Genomic DNA, 20,238 nt, shown 5'->3' with positions numbered 1-20,238 from the left:
GGCTGCTAACCAGAAGGTCGGTGGTTCGAATCCATCTGCCACTCTGCAGGAGAAATGTGATAGTCTGCTTCCATAGAGAGTCACAGCCTTGGAAACACTGAGTTCTACTCTGTCCTACAGGATCGCTGTGAGTCAGAATTTGACTTGACAGCAATGGGTTTAGTGGTTTTGGTAGAAAAATGAGGCTGTAGATTATGGAAGTGTTCTGATCCAGAGTAGCTACTGAGGCCTTTAAACTCTAAAGAATTTGAACTTTATCTTGAAGGTAGAAGGTCTGGGAGCCATAGATTTGAAATAAGGAAGTGATACAATCAGATTTACCTTTTTAAAAGATTTATTCTGGTAGATATGTAAAAGTAGGACTGGAAGGAGTTGACTCCTAAGAATATTTCAAGAGTCTGATGAGAAATTAAGGCACTGAACTTTTGATTAAAAAAGCATTTGAGAAAGATTTAGGAGGACTTGCTAATGGCCTGCATGATGGAGGTGAAGAGACGTGATGTCTGGCCACCGAGATTTCTGCTGTGGACAACTGGATAAATGATAATGCCATCAGGTTTGGAAGCATGGAAGAGTTTATGTTTAGAACCTCTGCAATACTATTCAAATGCTTGTGAGAAGCCAGGAGTAAAGAAACTAAAACAAGGAAAATGTCAAGTAGAAAATGTAAAGATTATCCATACATTTATATTATAGACCATGTTTTAATAAAATGCAGTAAATCTCAAGTTTGTAGTGCCTCCAGATTTTTTGCTAAATGCAGATTTATTGTATCAAGTTTAAAATCTATAATTACTAAAATGGTTCTGTTGCTAGGTTTAAATTTTAATCAGAACTTAGAATGTTGTTGCAGAGAATGTCACTCCCACCCTAACAATGAGAAAAAGATACACAAATTACAAAATCATAACTTTTCTTTAGTCCATCAGTGAGCTAACGTTGCAAAGAAAGCAATTAACCTGAATTCCAAAGAGGGAAAAGCCTCTCTAAGAAGAGAGAGGACATATGAACTGTCTCACCTGTGGCAAGAGGTGGGCATCATGCAAGTGTAGTTAAAATTTTAACAGACTGTTAAAGGCCACATATGGGTCAACATGTCAGCCCTGAATAACTGGGGATCACAAGCAAAAGGAAAGTTCAGGCTCACTTACAAGCTCTTTTCCACCACAGGTGTCCACTGGGTGCTCCAAGAAAGACTGGGGCCTGGGCAGGAGACTGGAGGATCACCACTGGTCATACAGGCCTATGTAAAGTAATCAGCTTCAAGGTGAAACATAGGAAACCTGCTTCTTGGAAACCTTGTCTTACTGAAAGCAAAAGCCTTAAGCCACTGGGGATAGGCAGCAGATCCTGTCACCCTCAGGGCACGCAGAAGACCCACTGCAGCTCTAGCTGTGGGAAGGGTAAGAAAAAAAAAACAAAAACAAAAACCCTGGGGGAGGAGCAAAAAGCCATGCAGAACCCATCCTATTCCAAGCAGAGGTCTATTACCACAGAGGTAAGAACAGGCAACTCCTGCCCAACACCAATCACAAACACAAGGGAGAATTTGGCTGCCACCCTTGAGACACCAGCACACGGCATGCTTACGACTCAAACTGGACCAGGAAAGCAGTGAACTCTCCTTGCTCTCACCTTAAGCCTGGCACTAAGTGACAAGCAACAGGAGAAGTCTACCACCAGGGAAAGGCACAAGCGTAGAGAGAGGCCCCTTCTGTGGCACAGGCAGGCAGGGTCGGCTAAAAGCTGACAGTGGAGCACTAACATTGAGAACAACCCTGGAGCACTCAGTCCCCACCCTAAACACAAGGCAACAGCAGGAGCCTCTAGAGGAATTTGAAGTCTGCAGTGTACTGGAGGTAACCATAGCAACAACAAAACTCAAACTTAGCTCAGCCCCAGGTGGATTAAATCAATTCCTTATGCCACTGGTCTGACAGAAGAAGACATTTCCAGGCTTAAATACTATGTTCCTCAGTCTCTACTGTCCTACATACAATGTCCTACATTCAATAAAAAGCTATAAGACACACTCAAAAACAGGAAAAATAACCCATTATCAAGAGATAAAACAATCAACAGAACCAGACTCAGATTTCAGAACAACCAAACAGGAACTTCAAAATAACTAAAATAAATATGGTAAAGGCTCTAGTGGAAAAGGGAACCAACACACATGAGCAGGTGGGAAATGTCAGCAGACAGATGGACACTCAAAGAAAGAGTGAAACGGAAATGCTAGAAAAAAAAAAACCAGAGATGAAGAATTCCTTTAAAGAGTAGACGCAACACAGTTGAGGAAAGAATCAGTGACCTTAAAGATAGCCCAAGAGAAATTATTCAAACAGAAATAGCAAAGAAAAAAGAGTGGGGAAAAAGAGGAGGAGGAGGAGGAAGGTGGCGGGGGAATGAAGAAAAAACCATCCAAGAGCTATGAAAAAATTTCAAATGGTTTAACCTAAATGTTGTTGGAGACCCAGAAGGACAAGAAAAAGAGTATGGTAGGAGAAGATCTTTGAAGAGATTACCCATTGCTGTCCAGTCAATTCCAACTCATAGCGACCCTATACGACAAAGTAGAACTGCCCCACCAGGTTTCCAAGGCTGTTAATCTTTATGGAAGCAGACTGCCACATCTTTCTCCCACAGAGTGGCTGGTGGGTTTTAACCACCAATTTTTCAGTTAGCAGCCAAGCGCTTACCACTGGCCACCAGGGCTCCTTTTGAAGATTTAAAAAAAACAAACAAACCCATTGCTGTCTATTTGAATGAAGACTTAGAGGCTAAAAATTTTTCAAAAATAATGAAAATCATCAAACTACAAATCTAAAACCAAACAACAATCAATCAAACAACCAACAACAAAAACCACATAACCTGTAAACATCAGAGTCAAATGACTGAAAAACTTAAAGAGAAAATATTCAAAGTAGCCATAGGGTGGGGAGAAAACATATTATGCACAGAGGAACAAAGATAAAAACTACATTGTTATTTTTAATCACTCTAACATTTTAACCCACGATATGTCTGTCCGTTTGTTGTACTATGGTGGCTTGTGTGTTCCTGTGATACTGGAAGCTTTGCTACTAGTATTTCAAATACCAGCAGGGTCACCATTGATTGGACAGGTTTCAGTGAAGCTTCCAGAATAAGACTAGGAAGAAGGATCTGGTAGTCTACTTCTAAAAAAAAACTGGCCAGTGAAAACCTTATGAATAGCAGTGGAACTTTGTCTGATATAGTGCTGGAAGATAAAGCTCCTCAAGTTGGAAGGCACTCAAAATACAACTAGGAAACAGCTACCTACTCAAAGTAGAGCTGACCTTAATGATGTAGATGGAGTTGTGCTTTCGGGACCTAAATTTGCTGATGTGGCACAACTAAAAATGAGAAGAAACAGCTACAAACATCCATTAATAATTGGAATGTGGAATGTACAAAATATGAATCTAGGAAAATGAAATGGAACGTATACACATTGATATCCTAGGTATTAGTGAGCTGCAATAGACTGGTATTAGCCATTCTGGATCAGACAATCATATGATCTACTATGCCGGGAATGACAAATTGAAGAGGAACGGCATCGCGTTTATCATCAAAAAGAACATTTCAAGATCTATCCTGAAGTACAACGTTGTCTGTGATAAGACAATATCCACATGCCTACAAGTAAGATCAGTTAATATGACCTTAATTCAAACTTACAGAACCAATAAGGCCAAAGATGAAGAAATTGAAGATTTTTACCAACTTTCACAGTCTGAAATTGATCAAACATCGAATCAGGATGCATCAATAATTACTGGCGATTGGAATGCTAAAGTTGGAAACAAAGAAGGACTGGTAGTTGGAAAATATGGCCTTGGTAATAGAAACGATGCTAGTGATCACATGACAGAATTTTGCGAGAACAATGACTTCTTCACGGCAAATACCTTTTTTCAATAACATAAACGGAGACTATACACGTGGACCTCATCAGATGGAATACACAGGAATCAAATCGACTACATTTGTGGAAAGAGATTATGGAAAAACTCAGTATCATATCAGTTAGAACAAGGCCAGGAACCAACTGTGGAACAGACCATCAATTGCTCACATGCAAGTTCAAGTTGAAGCTGAAGAAAATTAGAACACATCCATGAGAGCCAAAGTATGACCTTGAGTATATCCCACCTGAATTTAGAGACTATCTCAAGAATAGATTTGATGCATTGAGCACTAATGACCAAAGAACAGACAAGTTGTGGGAAGACATCAAGGACATCATACATGAAGAAAGCAAGACATCATTAAAAAGACAGGAAAGAAAGAAAAGACCAAAATGGAGTCAGAAGAGACTCTGAAACATGCTCTTGAACTTAAGAGTAGCTAAAGCAAAAGGAAGAAATGATGAAATCAAAGAGGTGAACAGAAGATTTCAAAGGGCAGCTTAAGAAGACAAAGTAGAGTATTATAATGAAACGTGCAAAGATCTGGAGATAGAAAACCAAAAGGGAAGAACATGCTCAGCATTCCTGAAGCTGAAAGAACTGAAGAAAAAATTCAAGCCTTGAATTGCAATATTGAGGGGTTCTACGGGGGGAAATATTAAACGACACAGGAAGCATGGAAAGAATACACAGAGTCACTGTACCAAAAAGAACTGGTCAACGTTCAACCATTTCAGGACGTAGCATGTGATCAAGAACCAATGGTACTTAAGGAAGAGGTCCAAGCTGCACTGAAAGCACTGGTGAAAAACAAGGCTCCAGGTTTTGATGGAATACCAGTTGAGATGTTTCGACAAAGGGATGCAGCACTGCAAGCGCTCACTCATCTATGCCAAGAAATTTGGAAGATAGCCACCTGGCCAACCAACTGGAAGAGATCCAATTTGTATTCATTACAAAGAAAGGTGATCCAACAGAATGCGGAAATTATTGAACAATATCATTAATATCACGCACAACTAAAATTTCGCTGAAGATTATTTAAAAGCTGTTGCAGCAGTACATTAACAGGGATCTGCCTGAAATTCAAGCCGGGTTCAGAAGAGGACATGGAACCAGGAATATCACTGCTGATGTAAGATGAATCATGGCTAAAAGCAGAGAATACCAGCAAGAAGTTTACCTGTGTTTTACTGACTATGCAAAGGCATTCGACTGTGTGGATCATAACAAATTGTGGATAACACTGTGAAGAAAGGGAATTCCAGAACACTTAATTATGCTCATGCGGAACCTATACATAGACCAAGAGGCAATTGCTTAAACAGACCAAGGGGACACTGTGTGGTTTAAAGTCAAGAAAGGTGTGCATCAGGTTGTATCCTTTCACTGTACATATTCAATCTACATGCTGAGCAAATAATCTGAGAAGCTGGACTATATGAAAAACACAGGATCAGGATTAGAGAAAGACTCATTAACAATCTGCGATATGCAGATGACACAACCTTGCTTGTGAAAGCGAAAAGGAAGCACTTACCGATGAAGATCAGACTACAGCCTTCAGTATGGATTAAGAAAACAAAAATCCTTTGAATTATGGTGTTAGCGAAGAATACTGAATATACCATGGACTGCCAGAAGAAGGAGTCAATCTGTCTTGTAAGAAGTACAGCCAGAATGCTCATTAGAAGCAAAGATGGCGAGGCTACATCTCACATACTTTGGACATGTCATCAGGAGGGACCAGTTCCTGGAGAACGACACCATGTTTAGTAAAGTAGAGGGTCAGCGAAAAAGAGGAAGACCGTCCATGAGATGGACTGACACGGGGCTGTAACAACGGGCTAAAGCATAACAATGACTGTGAGGATGGCACAGGATCGGGCAGTGTTTTGTTCTGTTGTACACAGGGTTGCTATGCATTGAAACTGACTGGATAGCACCTAACAACAACATTTCAACCAAGTTTAAAAATAAATTGCTACATTTGTCCACTTAAAACTTCACTTAACATTTGTTGCTGATGTTAGGTGCCGTGGATTTTGACTCATAGTGACCTCATGTGACAGAGTAGAACCGTCCCATAGGGTTTTCTTGGCTATAACCTTTACGGAAGCAGATCGCCAGGTCTTTCTCCCAAGGAGCAGAAGCTATTATAGATATTTAATCATTATCTGTTTCTGCTTCTTAAAAGAGAGCAAAAACACTAGTTTCTGTTGTGACACCATTAAGAGATGCGTTAATATAATGCCTCTCTTAAAACTTACAGCAATACTATTTATTACCCACTTAAACTAACCAAAAAAAAAAAAAAAAAACCAAAAAACCAAAGCCGTTGCCGTCGAGTTGATTCCGACTCATAGCGACCCTACAGGACAGAGCAGAAGTACCCTATAGGGTTTCCAAGGAACAGGTGGTAGATTCGAACTGCCAACCGTTTGGTTAGCAGGCAAGCTCTTAACCACTGTTACCACCAGGGCTCCACTTAAACTAAAGCACCCGTTTATTGGTTAATTATAGAATTTCAAACTGTAAAATACAATACCCATCAATGACTAGTAAAAGAAAATTCTTAGAACAGGTTTTTAATTAAAACTATCAAAATATCATTTGCTTTAAAGAAATCAGGTTAAGATTTACACTATTTACAACGGTTCAAAAATTGCTCTATATTTAAGTCACACTGCTATCTTTCTAAAAGATGCCAATCTGTTCTTGTTAGTAATTGATTACTGTTATAAAAGTATAAGAATGAAATGTCAAAACCTGAATCTATTACTAAGTTTCAACAGAGCAATTATACAACAGTTTCAATAGTAAGTACTTATATACCCCCAAGAATCTTAAATTACCCATCATATAAAAATAATAGTAACAGTCAGTAAATTTTTTTTAATTAGACATTGATCTAAAATACTTTCTCAAAGGTGGATAAAATGTTTTACAATCTCATAATATTTTCAAGGGATATTTACACTGAATGCTGGAAAATGAACTTCTTGTATCAATGAGAATAACTTATAATGAAACTCCAAATAAAACAAATTCCTAAAATTAAATCTAAATAAGGGATGATATGAATGACAGATCAGGAAATAAAATCACAATCAGGGTAACTCAGCAATGCAAAAGCAGTGGTCACGCAAAGCAAGGTCAGAATAGTCACACCTTAAATGTTATTCTGACAGGAATCCTGAGGAAGTAGTTATTCTGCACTGGGGTACAAAAGAGATAATTTCAGAACTGGCAGGGATCTTTACATATTGATTCCAGAGTTTCCCAAACCATATTTCAAGGAATCCTAATTTTAAGAGCTATTAAGTGGTGTTCAGAGAAAAAAGGTTTTTGTGGTCCTAAACCTCGCTCTACATATCAGCGTATTAAGGTTCAGAAGAATTCCACTTAAAAATAAAGTTGTTCTTAACTTTAAAGAAACATGTTTACATGCAGATAGGTAAATATCTTTCTTAATGATAGTAAAATCTTGAAACATTTTTTTCTTTCCCTTAATTCATTAAAATTTCTAGATGAGCTTTCCTTTAACATCAATAGGGAACTGTTGGCATCAGACTGTATTACAGGTGAACAAACCAAAGCCTGGGAAATGTGTGACTTGTCTAAAGTAAAAAAGCTAGCTAGTCACAGTCAAGGATAACACTCAATTTCTGGACTCTATTGCTCCTTTCAAGAACCCTGGTGGCACAGTGGTTAAAGTGCTCATCTGTGAACCAAAAGGTCGGCAGTTCAAACCCACCAGCTGCTCGAAGGGAGAACGTATGTGGCAGTCTGCTTCCATAAAGATTTAAAGCCCTGGAAATCCTATGGGGGAGTTCTACTCTGTCCTATAGGGTTGCTATGAGTCAGAATAAACTCCATGGCAGTGGGTTTGGTTTGGTTTTGGTTTACTGCTCCTTTAGACTCTTTTTTTGCAGAGAAATCTAGCAGAACCCGAATTATCCAAGGGAAAAAACACATTTCCAATAACTGTTCACTTATGTAAGTATTTATATGAACTTTTTAATGCTTAATTTTCCCATATACTTCAGACATAATATAACTAAACCTTTTAGAATTTTTAAAATACTATTGTACGAATCATTTTCTATAGAAAAAGTTCATGAAAATAAAGCATTTTTAAAAGATAAATTCTAATAAAACCATCTAATTTTAAAAGGCAATCACTTAAAACTGGATTTTCGTATCACCCTCTTGGAAATGAGTCATTTATGTTGAAATTTTAGTAAGTCTTTGGCTATACTAAATATTCCATATGAACTTTTATTATATATCACAACATAACTAAAAACTGATCACAGAAAAACTTATTTTTTTTTTTTAAATCAGGTATTTCCAATCCCTGAGTTTTCTATAGCAGAATCACCTAAATCACTGGTTAAAATGTGGCTTTTGGCCCTGTTCTCACAGATACTAATTCTGCAGATATGGACTAGCACCCTGGATCTATACCCTTAACCAGCCCAGGTGGTTCTGATTTGTAGCAAGGTTTGGAAACCATGATACATACCAAAAAGCAAACCTATTGCTGTTGAGTTGATTCCAACTCATAGCAACCGTACAGGACAGAGGAGAACTGCTCCATAAGGTTTCCAAGAGCAGCTGGTGGATTTGAACTGCTGACCTTTTGATTAGCAGCCAAGTTCTTAACCAGTATGCCACTAGGGCTCTGGAAACCATAAGAGATGAAAGTAATTCGTGGTAAAGGATAGGAAAAGAGGGAGAATTTTGAAATCCAGTTTCATATTACTGATGAAAACATCTTTGCTAGACATAGCTATCCAAGAGCAGCACAATGATATTTTTAAAAATAAGTCCTGGCAGTATTCCTGGACCATCCCACAAGCTGTTCACCTCTAACTCCATCGCCCCACGATCAGGTTCTTTCTCCTCTCTCTACCTCTCCTTTGGTTCTCTTCAAAATCCCATTACCTGGCTCTCCCTGAATTCAACCATTTGCCATCAAGTCGACCTCCAGCTCAGCCAGTTTTTGTTGTTGTTAGTTACCGTGGATTCAGCCCCCAACTCACGGCGACCCCGTACACAACAGAACCGAGTGCTGCCAGGTCCCACCAGAGGCCACAAAAGAACGGTCTAACCTGAAGGTTAGATTCTCTAGCCCACACGCGCCTTAGAGTCAATGATTGATATTTACATCTTTGTTCATCAGTGTTTGCCACAGCAACTGGCACAACTCATAATCAAGAAATATTCCTCAAGACTTTGTTATTTAATATAACTGTTCTAGGTATAAAGACAGCTTTTTGCTTTTTCTAGTTGCCTTCTCTTTTTCTTACAAATACTTCATCCTCTCACCCACTATGGAGTCCCTGGATGGTGTGAACTGTTAATGCACTCAGCTGCTAACCAAAAGGTTGGCGGTTCAAGTCCACCAAGATATGCCTCAGATGGCCTGGTGATCTACTTCCAAAAAAAATCACCCATTGAAAACTCTATGGAGCACAGTTATACTCTGACACACATGGGGTTGCCGTGAGTTGTAGCAGACTCAATGGTAACTGGTTTTGATCACCCACTATGCTTCCCTTAGCTTCTCCTTTAAGAGCCTCATTCCTTTCTCCCCATACTTACCTCTAAGACAGTGGGGGTGAGCCTCTATGTGACCCTAATGATTCCCATCATCAGTATTCACAGCCTTGTACCAGAGTTGGTCTGTGTGACCAACAGAATATGGCAGAAGCAATCATATATAATTTCCAAGATTCAGTTATGAAAGACACTGTGGCTTCTGTTTTGGTTTTTGTCTCTGATCACTTGCTCTGGGGGAGGCCGTATGGTGAGCAGGCCTATGGGGAGGTCCACATGTTGAGAAACTGAAGCCTCCTACCAGCAGCCCAACAGCTTGGAAGCCGATCCTCTAGCCCCAGGTTAAATCTGCAGAGCCTGCAGTCCTGGCCTACAGCTTGACTGTAATTTCCTGAGACCCTGAGCCAGAACCACCAGCAAAATCACTCCCAGGTTCCCGATCATCAGAAATTGTGTGAGAAAATGTTTATTTTAAGGCACTAAATTTTGGGGTGATTTGTTACTCAGCATTGATAACTAGTACAAAGACTTATAAGTTAATACTCCCTAGAATATAAATTTCTTAAAAACAGTCACAGCGTGTTATTTACCTTTGTATCCCTAACAGCACCACGTCCACTATAGTTACTCAAATGTTTGCTGAAGGGGACTGACACTGCATTTTTCAAGGCCTGGCTCTACCCCTTACAGGTTATGTAAACATGGCTTGGATACTTGACCTCTCTATGCCTGTCTGCTCACTTCTAAAAATGGCATTAATAAGTTAATAATCCCTCCTGGGATTATTATGAAAATTAAATAAACACATGTAAAGTTCTCAGAACAATGCCCAGCACATTAGAAAGTGAGATTAATGTTGTTAACTACTAAAAGTGAAATTTCTAAAAAGGAAATGTATCCCTCTCCTTCCTCAGTATGAAATCATAGATATGAAATTTTTTCATGTAAAAATTTATAAGTCAAAACAGGACTATGAAAAAAAGTTCAGAAAACTGATTTACATTCAAATACATTAGTTAGCATATCAAATGAAAGGCGATAGAATATGTTAATAAGCTAATTTTAATTGGTCTAGTAAACATATTTCTCAAAATTGTTTTTTCAAGTTCTGCTATAATAATTAGGTACATGCTATGTTCACAGATTATATTCCAAGACTTATAACACAATCAATTTAACTCTGATAAAAGTTTTATTTCTTCCTACTCGTGTGAAATTTATTGAAAAATTGCCTCTCTTTCTAGGCTTAGTCTACTTAGCTAAGGTCACTAGACAGAATTTTAAAGTCGAAATAAGACATCTTTCAAATGTGTTGCTACTGCCACTGTTTATTCTGGAACTGATTAATTTTTATTACTAAAATAGTAAAAAAAAAAAAAATACCAAACCCATTGCCATCAAGTCAATTCCGACTCATAGCAACCCTACAGGACGGAGTAGAACTGCCCCATAGGGTTTCCAAGGAGCACCTGGTGGATTTGAACTGCTGACCTTTTGGTTCGCAGCCGTAGCTCTTAACCACTACGCCACCGGCATTTTCACTAAAATAACAGATCGTTAAAAATACATACTTAGCCAATCACACCTGATACAACTGTATACATAAAATAAGACAATAAATTACATGGTCACTTTTATTATAGGGAGTGAGAAAAAGTATGCAAAATGCTTTGCACCAAACCAAAAAAAAAACCAAACCCGCGCCTGTTGCATCTTTCTGACTCACAGGGACCCTATAGGATGGAGTAGAACTGCCCCATAGGGTTTCCAAGGAGCGCCTGGTGGATTCAAACTGTTGACCCTTTTTGGTCTGCAGCCAAGCTCTTAATCATTGAGCCACCAGGGCACCTGACCTTAGCATTATAGTACCTGGCACATAGTAGGTGCTCCATATATGTTTATTGAGTTGAATTTTAAAAAGAATCTTACCAATTGCATAATCTGAACATTCTACTTTGCACTGTTTTTTGGTCATATCTCTCGAAGTAAATGTGTTGTCAGATAGGTATGCTGTAAATACGCTTACGCTGCCAATGAAGGTGCTGCAGCAACTGTTACAGATAATACTTAACGTACCTTTAAATCATACAAACACCTATGGAACACATGCTTTCGTGCGGGGTCCTGTGCTTTCATGTATTTCATTTAATTTTTCGACAATAATTTTTTGAGAGAGATTATTGTTTATTTTATGAATTTGGACATTGAAGCAAAGAATAACTTGCTTAGATCTGATAGCTAACAGGTGAACAGTACTATTTTTCAAATTATGATAACACATACTGTTAAGTCAAAAGGCATTTCTGTCATCAGAATAAACTTAGAAATGAAACAGGTAACAGGAAGGAGCGTGACTGGCACCTGGCAAACAGGAACGGTCGATAAGTACAGCCGCCATTAGAATTACTCGTCTGACGCTGCGACACAGTCACCGTCTTACACTCTCCGGGCTCACCTCTTACATCTGACCATTCTTCATTCCAATTTCCTCTCCTGGTTCCAAAGGAGCCCTGGTGGCGCAATGGTTAAAGTGCTCAGCTGCTGTTCAAACTCACCAGCTGCTCTGCGGGAGAAAGCTGTGGCAGTCTGCTTCCACAAAGATTACAGCCTTGGAAATCCCATGGGGCAGTTTCCTTCTGTCCTATAAGGTCGCTATGAGTTGGAATCGACTTGAAGGTAATGGGTTTTTTATTTTTCCTGGTTCCCATTCCTCCTTCCCACCCCACCTCCCCCATCCTCTCCAGCCCAGGCTTTCCTCCTACTGGAGAAACATCCCTGACTTCTCGTGAAATCTCCTATCTTACGGCCCTTTCCTTTAGTCACTAAGCAAAGCAAAGATAAATAAATTCATATTCTGATAGTTAACTAAAAAGACAATCAAAACCACAGCACAAGCAGCCCTAAAACTTATCCAAAAATTGCTTTAGGTTTAAGAAATATCACACAGACCTTAGACTTGGTATTGCCAGGTGATACGGATTTCTAATTCTAATACAACGAGATAGTGAATAAGAAAGTAAACACCTAATGACGATAATTCTGATTTTTAAAAAAATTAAAGATGCTTCATTCTGAATAAGATGTATTTAGCCAAGCTTCATAAGAAGTTAAATCCTATACCAGCACTAATTTGCTCTGTACCTACAAAACAGTAAGGAATTTTTCACATATATTTAAGAAAAAGTAAATTTTCAACTCTGGCACAAATACTGAAAAATAGCACATATTTTTAGGGCTACATTTACAAAACATAAATACCTATAAGTGAACATTTGAAATTACTTCATCTACATAAATTCACCGACTATAATAGGGCATTTAGGAAAAGGAACTCAAGCTAACAGTAAGCCAGAACACAGGGGTGACGCTGATAGAAGCATGCCTGCTTGGAGCACAACTTAAGGAAGGTGCCTGGCTAAAGTACCAGCCTGAGGCCTGAACAACTCCAGATGTATGAAGTGGATAGCAATATTTTTCCTTCTCTCTCTTTGCCAACACTGAACATTACTAAAATGGCTTACAATTGTAAAGTCTAAAACGAAACTGTAATAGTGTATGTATACCCTAAATATATGTAAGCAAATGTGTATATATATATATACAATACACATGCGCGTATGTCTGTGTATGAATGCGTGTGTATATATACACATCAATACAAAAGCTCTTTACCTTCTTTCCAGTTTGAATTTCTGGTCTCCTGACACTTCTTACCAATAGAAAGAGGGGTGCACCTGCCCACATTTGCTGCTGGCACCAAGAGAAGAGGAGTCTGACACGAGCCTTTGCCTTTTCCCTTACCCCACACCAGCCCGGCTCCGTGTTTATCTGGGAGTTAGGCAGCCTGCCTTTTTCCCTTACCCCACACCAGGTCAGCTCTGTGTTTATCTGGGGGTTAGTGAGCCTGCCTTCTTCTAAGTAAAAATTCTTCTCTAACTCCTTAGCAACCAAATTTGGGTCAGAACACAAAGTTGAGAGCCAAAGCTGAAGAAAATAAAAGCACGGCAAAATAATATATTTAATTCTAGATAATCAGAAAAAGAGTCATTACCCATAAAACTGAGTGAGTATATATGATATTGACTCTAATTTTAGACTGGGGAAGATTAGAATATATTCAGAGAAAAAAAACTATTTGAGAAAGAAACGAAGTCATTTATCTAATTCAGGAAGCTGAAGAAGTATATAATCTAAATGAAATGAATAAACTCGGAAATCCTATGAATTACACACTCTGGGCAGTGACAGACATAGGAGAGAACTCTACTAAGTGACAGCAATCAGGCCTCCAGGTATTACTCTGTTCTGGATGAAATCCCCACACTAATCTTAGTATTGTAAGATTCACCATCTATCTGACCTGCTTGGATCAAGAAACTATGTGGTATAGAAGAGAAAGGTACAGAACCAGGAGTCAGGAAAAGAGTTCTTAGCCCTCCCTCGAAGGAGCCCTGGTGGCGCAGTGGTTAGCGGTTCGAACCCACCAGCCACTCCATGGGAGAAAGATGTGGCAGTCTGCTTCCGTAAAGATTACAGCCTTGGAAACCCTATGGGGCAGTTCCACTCTGTCCTATAGAGTCACTATGAGTCAGAATTGACTCGACGGCAATGGGTTTTTTAGTCCTGCCTCTGTCATTAAATAACCACTTGACCCCAGTCACTTTGGTGATGCAGTAGTTACCTCGGTATTTCTAAAATGAAGGAGTTGAACTACATAACTTCTGGCTCTAAAATGTCAAGGTGTTGAATTATTACTTTTAAAAAATTATTTCTATCACAGTAATGCATACACAAGACTATTTTCTAAAGGTTGATCTCTAAGATAAAAAGATCAATACATTTTCCCACTTCATCTGCAAGATAAGACACAAAAAGAAGAATAACATCACATGTACTGGTTGGTACAAAAAAAAAAAAAAAAGAGATGAGAGCACATTTCCCTTTTATTTCATTAGCCAGAATTCCCTAAACCAGATCTCTGCAAATCCTTCACAGTTATTTCTTAAATCTAAGTCAGTCTGTTCTAACATAATGCTCCTTTCTATACCAGTTTCATTTCTAAGTTTATTATGATGACAAAAATCCTTTTGACTTAGTAGTATTGTTATAATTTGAAAAATGATACTTTCACTTATTAGCTATCAGATCTAAGCAAGCTACTCTTTGCTTCAGTGTCCAAATTTATAAAATAAACAATCTTTTCCAAAAAATTATTGCTGAGACACATGAGGAAATGCTCACAATCACTAGCCATTACAGAAATGCAAATCAAAACCACAATGAGATACCATCTCACCACAACATTACTGGAACAAATTAAAAAAAAAAAACAGAAAATAACAAGAGGCTGCGGGGAGCTCAGAACTCTTACGCACTGCTGGTGGGAATGCAAAATGGTACAATCATTTTGGAAAACTATATGGCACTTGCTTACAAAGCTAGAAATAGAAATACCATATGATCCAGCTATCCCACTCCTAGGACTATATCCTAGAGAAATAAGAGCCGTCATACAAATAGACATATGCACACCCATGTTCACTGCAGCGTTGTTTACAATGGCAAAAGGATGGAAACAACCTGGGTGCCCATCAACAGATGAACAGATGAACTATGGTACATACACACAATGGAATACTATGCAACGATAAAGAATAACGGTGAATCTGCGAAACATCTCACAACATGGATGAATCTGGAGGACATTATGCTGAGTGAAATAAGTCAATCACAAAAGGACAAACACTATATGAGACCACTATTATAAAAACTCATGAAAAGGTTTACACACAGAAGGAAACAATCTTTTATGGTTACAAGGGAGGCTGAGAGACCGAATTACTGGGCTGAGGGCTGGGGACCATGGTCCCAGGGAACATCTAGCTCATTTGGCATAACATAGTTTATAAAGACAATGTTCTACATCCTACTTTGGTGAGTAGTGTCTGGGGTCTTAAAAGCTTGTAAGCAGCCATCTAAGATACTCCACTGGTCTCACCCCGTCTGGAGCAAGGGAGAATGAAAACCAAAGACACAAGGGAAAGATTAGTCCAAAGGACTAACGGATCACAAGTACCATCGTCCCCACCAGACTGAGTCCAGCACAACTAGATGGTGCCCGGCTACCACCACCAACTGCTCTGACGGGGATCACAATAGAGGGTCCCAGACAGAGCTGGAGAAAAATGTAGAACAAATTCTAACTCACAAAAAAAGACCAGACTAAATGGTCTGAAACAGACTGGAGAACCCCGTGAGTATGGCCCCTGGACACCCTTTTAACTCAGTACTGAAGTTACTCCTGAGGTTTACCCTTCAGTCAAAGATTAGACAGGCCCACAAAACAAAACAAGACTAAATGGGCACACCAGCCCAGGGGCAAGGACAAGAAGGCAGAAGGGGACAGGAAAGCTGGCAATCGGGAACCCAAGGTTGAGGAGGGGAGAGTGTTGACACGTCATGGGGTTGGCAACCAATGTCACCAAAACGTGTATTGTTTAATGAGGAACTATTTGCTCTGTAAACTTCACATCAAGTACAATAACATCTCAAAAAAAAATTATCGCTGAAAAATTAAATGAAATACATGAAAGCACGGTACCTCGCACAAAAGCATGCATCCCATAGTGTTGGTATGTTTTGAAGGTATGTTAAAGATTATCGATAACAGTTGCTTAAACACCTTCTTTGGCAGCATGAGCGTATTTACAGCATACCTATTTGACGGCGCATTTACTTTGAGAGATATAACCAAAAAACAATGCAAAGTAAAATGTTCAGATTATGCAATTGTTAAGTATTGTTTTTAAAATTCAACTCAGTAAACATATATTGAGCACCTACTATGTGCCAGGTACTATAATGCTAAGGCCTGAAAATTCAAAGATAGACTAAGACAATGGTCCCACCTTCAAGAAACCCAGTGTAAAGGGAAAGGAGAGAGGGCTGACACGTTGCCGGGACTGCAACTAACGTCACGAAACAATTTGTGGACAAAGTTTTCAATGAAAAACTATTTTGCGCTGTAAACTTTCACCTAAAACACAGTAATATTAAAAATAATCATCAGAATAATGGGATACTCTGACACCAGTTGTTGCCTGAGGGACACCCCCAGAAGGACAAGGTATCACTTATACGGTATTCTTGCAAAAACGTCTGAGGAAACCAAACCATGAGGTAACAATGAGACAAACAGAAACTGAAGGATATTCTACAAAACAATGAAACTTTCCTCTTGAAAATGTTAATGCTATGAAAGACAAAGAAAGGAACAGAAACTGCTCCAAATTGAAGGCAACTAGAGACATGCGCAGTGGTTTAAGAGGTAAGGCAAACTATGGCTGCCAAGAGGTGGGCAGCTCAAATCCACCAGCCGCTCCCTGAAAACCCTATGAGGCAGTTCTGCTCTATCCTGTAGGGTTGCTATGAGTCAGAATCTACTGGAGGGCATTGGGTTTGGTTTTTTTTTTAAGAGACATGACCTCTGAATGCAAGGTGGGATCCTATTTTGAATCCTGTACTGGGGGAAAAAAGTTACTACAAAACACAGTATTGAGACAGTGGAATTTTAGTATAAACTGTATATTAGATATTATATTGCATCAATACTAAACTTCCTGAACTAAAAAAATAAAAAAGAAACTTGGAGTCTAGAAGAGACGATAAAAATTATGATGTAAAAGTATAATAACAAAGCACGTACACAAAGTAGCCCTGGTGCTGCAGTGGTTAAAGCACTCAGCTGCTAACTGAAAGGTCTGCAGTCCAAATCTACCAGCTGCTCTGCAGGAGAAAGATGCTGCTTCCATAAAGATTTACAGCCTTGGAAACCCTATGGGGTCCCTATGACTCGGGATCATCTCCATGGCAGTGGTTTTGAGAGTATTTGGAAGGGGTCAAGAAGTCCGTGGGTGGTACAAACGGTTAACACCCTCAGCTGCTAACCCAAAGGTTAAAGGCTCAAGTCCATCCAGAGGCACCTCAGAAGAAATGCCAGGCAAAAAGACAGACATTGGAAACCCTACGGAGGGTATCAGAAGTTCTACTCTGAACACATGGGGTCCCAACTCGTTTAAAGGGGTCAAAGAGGAAGTAGCTAAAGCAGCCTAGGAAAGCATGAAGACCAGGAGTTCTGTGGGCAGAGTCTTGGGTTTGAAGCCGAGCTCAGCCATTTACTAGCTACATGATTTGGGGCAACTTAATTTACCTCTCTCAGCTTCTTTGTCTGTAAATCTACTTTAAAGAGTTACTCTAAAACTTGATATAATATAGGTAAAATGCCTGACACAGTGCAGACACTCAATAACTGGTAGCTGCCTTGTTTTAGAGGTAAGGAGTTATGTTTGTTTGTTTTAATAGACCAAGTTCGAAGAATGGCAGTGCAGGTAGTATGTCTTGACTAATGCTCACACTACTGTGGAGGAGGCCACAATGAACCAGGTCCGAATGTTACCACTTTTAAGCAGTGAAGTAGTTCCTAACATGTGGTACACTGCCCCGCTGGGGAAACATTTTTCTAATCCGGTGCTTTCTGCATTCTTACCTCGACAAGCAGAATTCTACACACCTACGACACTCCTTTTCCTAGCAGACATTGTTTCCACATCCCTTAGTTCCACTGTCACCAATCTTTTGATATTCAGCATATCCTCTACCAAATGACAAAATCCGGTGAGCAAGTGACAGACTATTAAGCTTGTAACGGGAGATAATTAGGGCTAACCCTGGGTTGAAACCTCTGTTATTAACCTATTGGTTTACTTGTGGAATTGGAAGCCATTATAATGGTTACATTCTAAACAAATATATTTTAAAATACTGGTAAATCTGGCCAAAAGATATTTACATTTTCTCTATACCTCCCAGAGCTAATTTTCTCTAAATACCCTTCGATGAGCTAAGCCTGTCATCAACATGTATAAACATATACTCTTATTGAATTCTTACTTTTCGTCTCACTCCAAAAAACATAACTGATACACCATTTTAAACAGCAAACAGTAAAGCCATAAGTAAGATACACTAGTCTATCTCTAAATTTAACTGAATCGGGAAAGGATCTTTATGGTAATTTAGTTTTTTAGAACTATAAAAGCATGTTTCTTACCTGCCATTGATGTTGGGTTGATTCCAACTCATAGCAACCCTACAGGACAGAGCAGAACTGCCCCATAGGGTTTCCAAGGAGCGCCTGGTGGATTCGAACTGCTGACCTTTTGGTTAGCAGCCATAGCTCTTAACCACTACACCACCAGGATTTCCTCCTTACCTGGAGCCATTATTTAAAGTCAGTTTTGCTCCAAGTTAAACTACCATAGCTTAAAAGCGAAGATACCAGGAATCAATCCAGAATCTACGTTAATTTTAGTTTCCTTAAAGTCATCTTTGTATGTAATTCTGTAATTTTTTTTGTCTATGAGCATCTCCATATCCACCCTTAAGAAAAGTGAATTCCATACCATGCCAGATTTTAAAGAATGTCTACTTTATCTATCTACAGTATGTATAGATCTATATCTATCTATGCTGGCAAGACAGTATCTGTGTATTTGTAAAACAGTCTTAACACTCAACCAGTTTAACATAATGCTCCTTTAAATACTAATGTTCTATCAAAATAAATTGTCCTATCCATTTTTTAAGCATTAAATCCGCAGGAGCAAGCACTAAGGAGTTATCAAATTGCAAATGAATCTCTCTTGTAAACACTACTCTTTTCAGAGTATTTTTTTTTAACCCAGAACTCAAAGAGTATAATGTAAGCATTCCCACATTAACAAAACCAGAAGTTTCTTCACAAAGCAAACCTACAGATTTGATATAAACACGTATCACTGCTCACTTTTACAACCAGAAATTGATGTTAATTACTGTAATGTAATTAAGTTCAATTCCCGAAAGCCTTAAGGAATTAAAGGAAATACACAAGATTATCAAATGTCACAGAAGCAGCAGCTTGAGGCCAGAAGGAGACAGATAAAAGGCAGTCACAGTGGAGATGGGCGATACGTGGCTAAAGCTAAAATAATCAGAATACACTAGACCTTTGGCCCAGCCCCTCACCCTGTATAATCTACTTATCATCTATATCGCCAAAAAAAAATTAATGGTTGATGCAAACCGATCATTGTGAGCAGGACATTTAAGTCTTGCATACAGTTTGATATGCCAAAAAGAAAAAGCGCTAAACCAGAAAAACACCTAAGCGGCAAGCGGCGTCGTGTGCACCGGGAGGGGGAATGGAATAATAGCTAACTGTGCCGAAGTCTCCGCACTAAGGCTACTTCGCGCGTACTACACGCGCAGGGGAAGAGGCGGCGGTCGTGGACTCCTCCTGCTGTTCAGGAGCCTCAGAGCTCGGGGAGGCGGTGACGGGCGCCAGCGCCCCCGGAACCCGAGCAGAGGGGATCCGATTAACACCTTTCTTGTCGGGACCTGGGGCCTTGCGCTCCCGACTGGAGCACGCATTGGGGTGCGGGGAGGCCAGGAGCCAGTCCCCTCCTCCACAGGGAGCAATGAGGCGAGAGGCGGCACCGCATTCCGGTCCCCAGCAGGCGCATCAATTACCCGTGAGGTTTCTCAGCACCGTCCCGTGGGCCCAGAGGCTCAGGACCTGCTGCACCGACAGGTTGATCATGGAGTGGTCGCCCCCTTCCGCCTTCATTTTCCCCGGGGGGCGCCCGCCGCCCTCTCCTCCGAGGCCCGGCAGCGGCGGCGAGGCTCGGCGGGC

The 20,238-nt window shown here is 39.7% G+C and overlaps 1 protein-coding gene across 1 annotated transcript in view; it reads right to left on the bottom strand.

Annotated features, from left to right (window-relative positions):
- TMEM170B (transmembrane protein 170B) overlaps positions 1–20,172 on the bottom strand; it is a 54,122-nt gene extending 33,950 nt beyond the window's left edge. The window contains exon 1 of the mRNA XM_004382965.2: positions 20,076–20,172. Within this exon, the coding sequence (XP_004383022.1) occupies positions 20,076–20,172 (97 nt within the window). The remainder of the gene's footprint in view (positions 1–20,075) is intronic.
- Positions 20,173–20,238: the final 66 nt, after the last annotated feature.

Source organism: Trichechus manatus, unplaced genomic scaffold, assembly GCF_000243295.1.
Source record: "Trichechus manatus latirostris isolate Lorelei unplaced genomic scaffold, TriManLat1.0 scaffold00103, whole genome shotgun sequence".
Taxonomy (NCBI): domain Eukaryota; kingdom Metazoa; phylum Chordata; class Mammalia; order Sirenia; family Trichechidae; genus Trichechus; species Trichechus manatus.
This window is presented reverse-complemented; position numbering and strand designations above follow the sequence as displayed.